The 12,659-nt window shown below is 43.6% G+C and overlaps 1 protein-coding gene across 1 annotated transcript in view; it reads left to right on the plus strand.

Annotated features, from left to right (window-relative positions):
• The window catches only part of LOC148508413 (sulfotransferase 2B1-like), a 93,080-nt gene that overhangs the window by 15,452 nt on the left and 64,969 nt on the right, over positions 1-12,659 (plus strand). Inside the window, exon 2 of the mRNA XM_088444505.1 lies at positions 505-716. Coding sequence (XP_088300631.1) covers positions 505-716 — 212 coding nt within the window. The remainder of the gene's footprint in view (positions 1-504; positions 717-12,659) is intronic.

Raw genomic sequence — 12,659 nt, forward strand, 5'->3', positions numbered from 1 at the left:
AGTCTCCCATATCCAAATATTCCGAAATACGGAATATTCCAAAATATGGAATTTTTTTGGCATGACTCAGATAATGAAACCTTTGATTTTTGATGGTTCAATGTACACAAACTTTGTCTAAGGAACAAATTATTAAAAATATTGTATAAAATAACCTTCAGGCTGTGTGTATAAGGTGTATATGACACATAACTGAATTTTATGTATGTACACAAACTTTGTTTGAGCCACAAAATTATTGAAAATATTGTATAAAATGACCTGCAGGCTGTGTGTATAAGGTGTATATAACTCATAAATGTATTCTGTGTGTATATTTGGGTCCCATTCCCAAGATATTTCTTTATGGTATGCAATTATTCCAAAATCCGGAATATTCCGTTATCCAAAATACCCCTGGTCCCAAGCATTTTGGATATGGGAGACTCAACCTGTATTTATTTTCTGGGCTTGTTAACAAAAACAGTGATGAATTATTTCACATATTTTACCAATTGTTGCTAGGTACTACATGGATGATCGAAATCTTATGTCTTATCTATAAGAATGGAGATCCAACGTGGAACAAAACTGTCCCCAACTGGGAGAGAATGCCGTGGATAGAAACTGTTGGTATGTCTCAAACACTGATAAAAAATGAAGAACGCCCACATCTTTTTACCAGCCATTTGCCCAGAAAACTTTTAATGAGAGCTCTATCTGGCTCTAAGGCTAAGGTAAATATAATATACACAATAATAAATAACAAGCTTAAAATGAGTGTTGAAAACACAATATACTTGTATTATGATTATGTCTTGCTGTCAATGAACATTAGGTTAGTGTCCAGAAAATATTATATATGAGTAAGGACAAAATCCTACTGTAAATTAAAAGGTCTGTCTATAATAGGGAGATGGGTGTGGATTGAAAGATCTACAGTAAAAAGGTCGACAATGTCTAGATAGAGACTAGGTGTTAGACAGTCAATAGGTCAACAAGGACACAAGGTCGACAGGGACACAATGTCGACATACTAAAGGTTGACATGTAAGAAGATCAACATGAACAAATGGTCAACATGGTCAAAAGGTCAATACAAAATTGGTCAACACTGTTTTATATATAACCCTATTCTTCACCCTAACTCTCCCCTTGGTGCCTAACTCTCCCTCCTGGTGCCTAAACCTAACCGTCAGGGTAGGTGCCTCACCCTAACCATTTCATCTAGTGCCTGTGCCTAACCCTAACCCTCCCTCATGGTGCCTAACCCTAACCATCGGGGTAAGTGCCTAACCCGAACCGTCGGGGTAAGTGCCTAATCCTAACCCTCCGGTAAGTGTCTAACCCTAAAAGAACAAAAAAAATGTGTCAACCATTTTTGTTTCGACCTTTTGACCGTGTCAACCATTTGTACCAGTTGACCTTTAGTGTGTCAACATTTTATCCCTATCGACTTTTTGTCCCTGTCAACCTATTGACTAGCTAACATCTGGGGGTAAATTTACTAAGAATCAAGTCTGGGAGAGTTTGCAAACTCTGGAGAGTTTGGGCATTTTTCCCCACTTGCAAATTTACTAATGTAAAACTCGGGAGAGAGATTTCCTTTGCTACAAGAAAATACTGGTGATTTTGCAAACTCTCTTCAATTCACCATCGGCAAAACTCGAGAACCTTTTCACTAGTGAAGATAGGATTTGGGAATTTACCAAGCAGAGAGTTTCTAAACTCTCATGAGATGGAAAACTCTACTATAAAACTCGCGAAACAAATACACCTGCCTGTGATCTGCGAGTTTGGCAGAAACATACACAGATCACTGTGATCCATGTATGTTTCTGCCTGTAAATAGAAAAAAAAGTTTAAAAGTAAAAAAAAAATGACATAGGGCCCCCCCCCAAAAAAAAAGACTAACCAGCCCCGGACTTGCCAGCCAGGGAATTACAGGGAGCAAAATGTGTAGGGTTCCACAGTAATTTAAGAACCAGCACAAGGCAGCAGGGCCAGACCTGGTTTTAAATATAGGGAGACACATTTGAGTGAGGTTCCCCTTATATTTAAAACCAGCTCTGGACCCTTTCTAGTGGGGGACTGATGCCAAAGCCAGGGGTGCTCTTTGACCGGGCCCTCCAGTCACAGCATCAGCCCTGATACTAGTCAGCCCAGACCAGGGATCCCTGGGGAGTTGGGGACCCCCTCAATAAAGGGGTTCCCCTCTCCAGGGCACCCCTGTCCTAGGCTGATAGCCTGGGCTATCCCTGCCACCCCTGGGCGGTGGGTGGCGGGTTGATAGTGTAGGTGTAGTGTTAAAAATAGAATTAACAACATTGTCTTTACAGTAAAACTGCAGGTTCCAGCAAGCTTTCCCCGCATGCTGGTACTTGTAGAACCACAAGTACCAGCATGCGGGGCATTAAGGGGCCACTGGTACCTGTAGTTCACCTGTAAAGAGATGTGTAAAAAACACAAGACACACACACCGTGAAAATAAAGATTTATTACATCCATACACACTCACACATACTCACTTGCTGCCAGATGTTCACGTCCCCTTCTCAACGTAAAGTATCCTATGGAAGTACTTGAATAAAAGATCCAATACTCACCTTTTGTCCCACAATGTTCTCTGCAGAAATTCAATAAGGGCCACGGACACACTGTAACTACATGCTTCAGCATGTTGTTACAGTATGCTAATGACAGTTCATGGAGAATGAGCTATCATTAGTGTCAGGCCGCTAGCCAATCAGCGGCAGCTTAACATTAGCGACCGCTCATTGGCTGGGTTCCACGCGGCTCCTACCATGTCATACAATCCCTACAACACCTAGCAAACTGGATCTATATTGGCAAGAAATATTTAAGGCCCTCATTCAGAGCCACTCGCAAACAGCAGTACGCTCGTTGCGTTCCGATGTTGACTAACCACGCATGCGTCGGTGTTACACTGCGCATGTGCGTACGGCAGATTGCGAGCTTTTTTCTCTCGTTCCTAAAATAGCGTACAGGAAGTGACATGTCAAATGTGATTGACAGAACAGGGCGTTTTTGGGTGTTGACGGGGGTGGAGATGGAAAAACGCAGGCGTGGCGAGGCGTTTTTGGGGCGTACATACATTAGCAGATGCGAACGTCAAATGTGTTCGGACCGTCACATACGTCACTGGAACATCCTCTTTCCCTTCAAAATGCTCGCACAGTATAGGGTCTGGATTACTCGACCACATTGGCGATGGCCTTCTCCTCCGTCCCGGGACTCCATGATGTTGCAGCGATTAATCGCGGGTGGTCACAAAAGCAATTAGTGTTGTATTGAAAACCGGCTTGGTATGTGTTTGGAAAGCAGTTTATTGGGATAGCACAAAACCGTACGCAGGTGGAAATCATACCTGCTAATGTCAGGATTACACAATCAATTGGCGTACATTTTTTGGGGTTTTTTTTGGCCTCAATTTGTTGTTTATGGCCTATTGTGACAATAATGTCATCATGTTTTAATTAGCTCCCCTTTTTTTTTTTAATGTGGAATTTGCATCGTTATGTGATTTTTTAAACGTTCCTTCAAGAGGCCTTTTTTTTATACAAATGAAATGGTTTTTTGTGTCCTTTTTTGCCTTTAGGGCCAGGATTAAATGTAACCCATTTGTACAATAATGTCACAATACAATGTCAGATTTTTTTCATAAATTTATTGTTTAAACACAAACCAATTGGCATAATATTTTTTTTTTTTTTTCTGCCAAAGATACTTTTTATCAAAAATAAATAATCAATAACTGATAACATAAACGTACAAAAATAACTTAAAAAAATTTCACAAGAAAGGAGAGGGAAGTTTTGATCAGAAAGGAATATGAGCCAAGCACAGAAGGAGTGTGGGAAAAGTCGCCATTGCTGTCACCGTTTTTTCGCCCGTTTGGATGGGGGAGGGTGGGCGCCAGACCGGGTCCGGGATGCCATCGGGCTGGCCTGTCCAGAGGCAGATGTTGTGGCCTCTGGACTAGGCACAGGGCTAGGCACATTTGGAGGATTGGCTGATGTTGTGCCAGAGGTGGAGGATCCTGATGTTCCGGCAGGAAGGGAGGTCGGCTCCACCATGTGCTGGCGAACGAGCTGCTCCTGGGCATCGGCGATGCGGATGTTGGCCCTGGTATTTTCCGCCAGGGCCTGACCAATGGTCACGTTGGCCGCAGCATTTTGCTCCAGGGCCTCAGCCACCCGTATCAGACTGGCGTCCATCCTCTGCAGAATCTCCGTATGGAAATCCGATTTGAAATTGAGTTCTGTGAGGAGGCCCACTGCCTGCGAGGGGGCACGCCCTGGACTGGCTTCTGCAGGGTCCTCAGCCGGATGAACTGGTTCCTCCCCTGCAGAGCCAGCAGAAATTCGGCGGCCAAGGCTTCCCTCTGGAGCAGACTCATCCGCCTGTGTCTCTGTTGGAAAAATGAGAAAAGAGTCACATTAGAATCTACATATTGGCACAATAGCATTTCAGAGTTGGTGACATCACAATACTTACCTGGGCCAACATGAGGAGCCGCAAAGTCTGGCATGTCCGTATCCATGTTGGACACGCCAAACACCTCCACAGGCTGCACACACCCCTGTGCCAGCTCTTCTAAATCCGTCAACTCCAATGACACAGGGGTGGGACCCCCACCTGTCCCCCTTGCATGCCTAGCCCTGTCCGCGAGTTTTTGCTTTAGTCGATATTTGAAGTCGCCCCATCTGTGGGGAAAAATGGAAGCCATTATCCTTTGGTTTAAAATGGGGTTTGTTTTTAGGGGGGGCAAGGGTTTACTTACCGCCGTTTGACATCCCGGGCTAGACGGACATAATCACCCACTCTATTGACAGCAACGGCTACCTCTTCCCACATTCTCCACTTCTGGCTTAGACTCATATTCCTGTCTGCCTGTGGCAGGATGTCCACACACTTCTGGATCAAAACCTCCATCTCCTTTCTTGTGAAATGTGGCTGCCTTTTTTTTTTGCCCGCTTTGGCCGGAATACTGGGCCCAGCAGCCTCTTCCATGTCATCCTCCTCACCTATTTGTGTAAATTTACAGAATTCACAAAATCACAACTTGCCTAATCTTATGTTTCAAATTAATCGTTGATAGAAAATGCATGAAAGACTTACCGCCTGACTCTTGTGCATTTTTTCCCTGGTCTGTCGCCATGTCTGAGGTCCAAACAAGAAATACACCAGAATTTGAATGTGTTTTCGTGACGTATTTATACATGCGTCCTTATTTTGCGGCCGCATCATTGATTGTGCGGCCCTCCTTAATTTGTGCGGGAAACGAAACACTATTTATGGCTTGGTGTGTCTCAAGTCGAGGTGGCGTTTTTGGATTGTTGGAGGTTATCTTGGCTGGAGTTTATTGATTGCGTAGAAAGGAGTTGGAGGTTGGAGATTCGTTTGTTGGTTAGATTTGCGTTTTTTTTTCCGTTATCTTTGTTGGTTTATATTTTTGGGACCTCGTTTGTTGATTTGGTAAGTTTTGTGAAGTCTAACTTTTGTTCAATTGTTGTTTCATTGTGTTTCGTATATTTTGTAATTTTTGGATACCTAATTTATTCTATTTTAGATTTTGTTTATTTTCGACCCCAAAGACCTTTTGATTTTGCATCTTAGATATTTGCTCTTGGTAAGTCCATTTTTTATCTTGTATTAGCGAACTAATTAGCGCATTTTTAGTAGTTACTCTTGTGACTTGTATTAGCGAACTAATTAGCACATTTTTAGTAGTTACTCTTGTGACTTGTATTAGCGAACTAATTAGCGCATTTTTAGTAGTTACTCTTGTGACTTGTATTAGCGAACTAATTAGCACATTTTTAGTAGTTACTCTTGTGACTTGTATTAGCGAACTAATTAGCACATTTTTAGTAGTTACTCTTGTGACTTGTATTAGCGAACTAATTAGCACATTTTTAGTAGTTACTCTTGTGACTTGTATTAGCGAACTAATTAGCGCATTTTTAGTAGTTACTCTTGTGACTTGTATTAGCGAACTAATTAGCACATTTTTAGTAGTTACTCTTGTGACTTGTATTAGCGAACTAATTAGCGCATTTTTAGTAGTTACTCTTGTGACTTGTATTAGCGAACTAATTAGCGCATTTTAAACAGCTTAATAATCATTCTAACTTTTTGATGGTTTAGCTTTCGCTTTTTGAGCCAACATTTCGACCCGTTTTGATGTACTGTGTTAAATGTCGCTTTGCGGTTTTGCTAAATGGATGTTTGGCATATTTGAACTTTGGTCTAGCACAAAATGTATCAACAAAAATGCACAGAGTGAAATGTGTCAAGTAATTTTGTTGTTTATTTTCAGTTTGGACGTATCATGACAATACCCCGGCATGTAAGCAGCAATGGATGGTATCATCAAGCTAAGTTGTTTTAATATAGTTTTGGGGTGGGTCAAAAGCCTTACTTTGAAATTTTTGAATTTCAGGTTGATCTGGGGCGGATTGTTCTGGCCATGCTCCCGGAAGCCGACCAACCTCAATCTCATCCCAGGCGTAGGCATCGTAGGCATGCAAGGCCCCAGATATTTCGAACACGTGTCACCCTTTTTGGAATGCCCGATGATGAGGTTTTAAGACGCTACCGTCTACCTCCCAAAATCATCATAGACACTCTCTCATTAATAGAAAGTGATCTTGAGCGGCAAATTGACAGTCCAACAGCAATACCACCACTGACGCAATTTATGGCGGTGTTACATTTCTGTGCCTCAGGATCGTTTCAAACAACGGTGGGAATAGTGGCGGGCATCTCCCAATCCTCCTTTTCCCGGATCCTGAGGGCAGTGATGGAGGCACTTTTCAAGCACCTCCATCATTTTATTCAAATGCCTTTGGATATGGGTGCCCTTAGTGTGGCCAAGGCCAATTTTTACCAAATAGCTGGCTTCCCACACATCATAGGGGTTGTGGATGGTACTCACATACCACTTCAGCCTCCAGCACGGCTGGAGGCAATATTTAGAAACAGGAAACACTATCACTCCCTGAATGTAATGGTGGTATGTGATGCCTCCCTCCAGATCCAGTCCCTGAATGCTAAGTTACCAGGAAGTGCACATGACTCCTTCGTCATCCGGCAATCAGGGATATGGCAGAAATTAACCAACCTACAAGCTGGTGATGCGTGGCTTCTGGGTAAGTGGAGACCTTTAGTACATAACAATGTTAAGCTTGATACACAGTGTTCCTGATGTTGTCTCTTATTTTTCACAGGAGACAGTGGATACCCTTGCATGTCCTGGCTGCTCACTCCTTATTTGGTCCCACACCAGGCCCACAAAGTGAGTATAATTCCGCACTTACAGCCACCAGGCAAGTGGTGGAGCGCTGTATCGGCCTTTTAAAAGGCCGATTCAGATGCCTCCACCGCTCTGGTGGCGAGCTCATGTATTTGCCGGATATGGTGTCGAAAATTGTGGTCCTGTGTGGGATATTTCACAACATCGCCATAAGGAGTGGTGTCCCAATGCAGCCAGAGGATGCCTTACCTGAGGATGGCCCCCCCGAGGTTGGTCGGAGGTCAGTATGTGGGGGGGCCATACGCGATGATGTGGTGGCCAGATTTTTTAGGTACGTTTGACCCAAACTACAGTGTTTATACCTAATGTGTTTGTGTTTGTTTGCGAACATCTAATTTATTTATTTTTTTTCACCATCTTCTGTTTGTTCACATAATCTTTGCCACTCCAACGCTCACTACTTCCTGCTACCCTTACCAAACCTGGATCTGGTGATTTTGTCCATATATTCTGGAACCCATATCGCAACGCCATGTTTGTGGAATCATGTTGGCATGGTCCTTCGTCAACCAGTTCTTGATTGTTTTTTTTAATTCAATATTTTATTTGTATGTGTTGTATTTGAGATTATCACTGTTTTTTTTTTTGGGACTGACCACTTTGATTTCTCATTTATGTTGTGAATAAATGTTTGGAGAGTGAAATGGTCTTCCTTTTTTTGGACGTTAACAGCAAGTGTAACCAGGTTAACACACCTTACATTTGACTAAGGGGTAATCCAGTACTGACACCAGTTGATGTAAACTGAAATATGTTTGCAGGTTCCCAACCCACACCAAAAGGAAGCCTGTCCAAACCTTTGGATTTTGAAGATTGGCCTAAGCAGCTTGCACACCAACTAGGAACCTGTAAAATGGCGAAATATCTAATTGACACTACACCCAAAAAGGGAAATGACATTGTTACTGTTATGTGTTTCTTGTGGCTGTTTAACATACAAATACAAAATACAATCTAACTTTTAAAAAAGGGAAATCCTTGCAGGAACAGTCTACTTATGTCAGGGAAAACTATTTTTGTTTTTGAAAAAAAGAATGAGCCAGAACGTATATTAGAACTACAAAATTTATTTACAAAACGAAAATAAACAAAAAAAACTACTGGCGAAGGATGCCAGACAGCCGGTCAAGGGCCACAAGAATGCCAATGACATGTTGGCGCATCTGGCCAACACAATCGTCCACCTCTTGTCGACGCCTCTGTTCCTCTGTGGGTGAGAAAAGTGTGTGGATTAATAAAACAATAGGGAATCCACATTAAAAAAACAAAAACACAACGAAATCACTCCTAAACCGAAAAAAGAAAAACCAAAACAAAAAGGGGGTGCTGCCAAAAATACAAGGCCTATGTACAAATTCACACAGGTGTGATATGTGTATGTTGAAATCAGCAGGAAGAGGTAAAGGCAAACTGCTAAATCACCAAAAGTAAACCAAACAAGCACGAATAAAGGCACAACACATGATTACATACAAATAGTTTGTGGTTAAAAAAAATGAGAAAGAAAAACATACCGGGAGCCAAAACGGGAGCTCCGGAAGTCCCTCCATGTTCCTCTTTGGAGGAGCCTTCATTCCCCAAAGAACGGGGAGGGGTAATGATGGACTCCGGGGAGGGGGTAATTGGAAGAGGGGTGGGTGGAGGAGATGGGGAAGTGGGACGGAGGGGAAGGAGGCCCGACAGTTCCGGGAGAGGGTCTGGGAAGGCTGGGGAGGAGTGGGGTATAGGGGAAATATTTGGGGTGGAGTGTTGGCTGGGGGTTGGGGATAGTGGCCGGGAAAGCCGTCTGGCCGGACGGTGACGGCGTAGTCTTGGCTGTCCTCCTAAAATATGTCAAACAAATTGAGGTTAGTTTCTGGGCAAATCCGGGGCCCAAATAAAAAAAAAAAAACCAGCAACAAAAAACATGCAAAAAGGAGTAGAATGAAAAAAACAGAAATAGAGGGAAAACAAGCACACGCTGATATGAGGACAAATAATTAATAGGACAGACAGGAAAACATGCACACGCAGATATGAGGGCAAATAATTAATAGGACAGACAGGAAAACATGCACACGCAGATATGAGGACAAATAATTAATAGGACAGACAGGAAAATATGCACACGCAGATATGAGGACAAATAATTAATAGGACAGACAGGAAAACATGCACACGCAGATATGAGGACAAATAATTAATAGGACAGACAGGAAAACATGCACACGCAGTTTGCCCCACAAACACAAACATGAAAACCACAATACATAACACTTACTTTCAAGGATCTGCATGCGAAAGCATGCCAGCAAGCGGGGCGTTCGCCGTTGCAGGTCTGACCACCTGCGCTCCAGCTGCCCGATGTTGCGGCGTGAACCCAACGACCGTAGGCGGGACCGTGCCTCCGCATACGCGGAGCGCTTCTGCCGGTTGGTGATGGGTGGAGGCTGGCTGGTGATCCGCCTATCCATCACCTCCGTAAGCACCAGCAGCTCGCGCCTGGTGAATGCGGAGGCTCTCATGATGGCAATGGAGTTTTTCATACAAAACATTTTTGATAAAGTGTGGCAAAAATTTCTGATTGGCTAATGTATTTTGGAAATTAACAGGAGCAATTTTATTGGTTAGTGTATGAGTCATGTGTTCAACAGGGCCAGAAATCTCTGGAGAGTTATGATAGGCTTGATGCAGTGACATGCGTTTGCAAATTTAAATAAAGAAATGAACCCCGGAAAATATGCGGGGATCCACAGCAATAGAACAATTGTTTAATTGTGGTTCACATGTTTTTTGAACAATAAAAGCGAATGTTCCATCCGTACGTATTCTGCGGGTAAACACAAACACGGACAAGAGTAAAGTTTCTTGCATTGTGTTGAAAAAAAAAAAAAAATTAAGCTAATTGATACATTGATTGGCATGATACGATTGAGGGAGGTAGGCAGAATAAAGGAGCAGGTAATCGACATCTGACAAGGCCACTTCCGGTTTCACTTGTGCGTGCGTTCCCTTCAAGCCATTTCGGGGATGTACGCTCGCTATTTCGCACGCTCGTTAGTTAGAGGAGGGGTCCCCTGAGTTTAGGGAGGAATTTTAGATGCGAACGAAAATACGAGCGAGCCATTGAATTTAAATAATTTTGTACGTACGCCTAACGTACGTGCGCCCGCTTGCGAGTGGGTCTGAATGAGGGCCTAAGTCAGCTATTCCAATGAATTTTGTCATTGAGACCACCTGGTTTTGTGGTCCCAAGATGTGTGATTCACCTTGATTCTTGGATCAGGAGAAATTTTGCACGATCCCCCCCCTCTCAGAGCTACAGGCACGTGGTCAATGATAAAATTTCTCACGGACTCCAGCGAATGGCCAGCTTCCTTGAAATGCCTAGCAACTGGCGGATCTATGTCCCTCCCCCTTTGTATCGTGCAGATAGCTGAACAATGGGCATTCATCCTTTCCCTAAATTTTCGGATCGTTTCACCCACATAATTTAAGCCACATGGGCATACAATAATATACACCACAAAAGTATGTAAGGACAAATCTGATGTCATATGTCTTATTGCAATGAGGTTGGGAAAAGGACTTACAATTATTTATTTTATTTATTACCAGTTATTTATATAGCGCACACATATTCCGCAGCGCTTTACATAGAATATCTTACCATTCACATCAGTCCCTGCCCCAATGGAGCTTACAATCTATATTCCCTACCACATGCTCGCAAACATACACACTACGGTCAATTTTGTGGGGAGCCAATTAACCTACCAGTATATTTTTGGAGTGTGGGAGGAAACCGGAGTACCCGGAGGAAACCCACGCAAGCACAGGGAGAATATACAAACTCCACACAGACAGGGCCGTAGTGGGAATCGAAGCCATGACCTCAGTGCTGTGAGGCAGTAACGCTAACCGTTACACCGTCTGTGCTACAAGGTACCAGAACTTGCAGGTGGTACAACCACTCCATTTATAAAAACTAGGGGGTTTGTTGTAAACATTGGGAATTTGCACCCTATCCATAACAGAGATTTCAGAACATACCAATCTATCCCTTAGATTTCTCCCTCTTATGAATGCTGCAGTAGGTCTTTTATTTCTAAATATGGGAGATCTTTATCGGTACTCACAATGGGCTGCAGTGGCCCTCCTAATAACTGGGCTTGCTACCGAATACTCACTATTCCAAGGGATGATGCTTTCAATATCTCGTTTCACCGAGTTAAGCAACTCCATTTTTTGCATGTTAAGTACTTTACATTTCTTTTCTCTCATAGTTTTATAATCATAACCCCTGGCAATAAATTTTAAAATTAGTTTGTCAAGTTCAGCTGGAACTTTTTTAGGGTCACTAGTAATCCGTGCCATACATATCATCTGAGACAGGGGCAAACTTTTTTTCAAGCATTATGATGATGGCTGGAAACTAGGGGTGAGCGGGTTCTGATTTCTGAAATCCGAACCCCCCCGAGCCCCCCCCGATCCGAGGCCGATCCGAGTCAGGCTCGACTTTTCCCGCCTGACTCGGATCTGAAATCGAGGCAAAACGTCATCATCCCGCCTTCCGGGTCTCGCGGGTTTTGGACCCTATATAAGGTACCCGCGTCGGCGCCATTTTCTCACTCGGCTGTGGACAGTGAAGAGGAAGGGTGGGAGTTAGGGCTGGCTGGGCTGTGTAGTGTAGTGTAGTGCAGAGTAGTGTTGTGCTGCGCTGTGCTGCTGTTGTCCACTACTTCAAAGTCCATAGGGGCTGGCTGTATTGTGCTGTGCTGCTGTTGTTAATAGGGGCTGTATCCACTACTTCAAAGTCCATAGGGGCTGGCTGGACTGTGTTGTGCAGTCAGTTCTCCATAGGGGCTGTGTCCACTCCAAAGTCCTGTGCAGTGTCCCAGTCCTAAAGGGGTGCTGTAGTGTTGTCCAGGGGGTGCTCTGTCCATCAGGGGTGCTCCCCCCTAGTGCTAAAAAAATAATATTTTTTCTGTGTTTGTGAATTGTGTGCGCAGTAGCCGCACGTGCATCAACAAAGTAGTGCCAAGCGTGCGCCTGTGTCATAAGTAAAGGGCCGGCTGGCTTCACCGTTAAAGGGTGCTGTAACCCCCAAAGTACACTCCAGTCCAAACCAAATAAAAAAATATTTTCTGTGTTTGTGAATTGTGTGCGCAGTAGCCGCACGTGCATCAACAAAGTAGTGCCAAGCGTGCGCCTGTGTCATAAGTAAAGGGCCGGCTGGCTTGACCGTTAAAGGGTGCTGTAACCCCCAAAGTACACTCCAGTCTAAACCAAAAAAAAAAATATTTTCTGTGTTTGTGAATTGTGTGCGCAGTAGCCGCACGTGCATCAACAAAGTAGTGGC

The sequence above is a fragment of the Taudactylus pleione genome, unplaced genomic scaffold (genome assembly GCF_031769625.1).
Source record: "Taudactylus pleione unplaced genomic scaffold, aTauple2 ptg000366l, whole genome shotgun sequence".
NCBI lineage: Eukaryota > Metazoa > Chordata > Amphibia > Anura > Myobatrachidae > Taudactylus > Taudactylus pleione.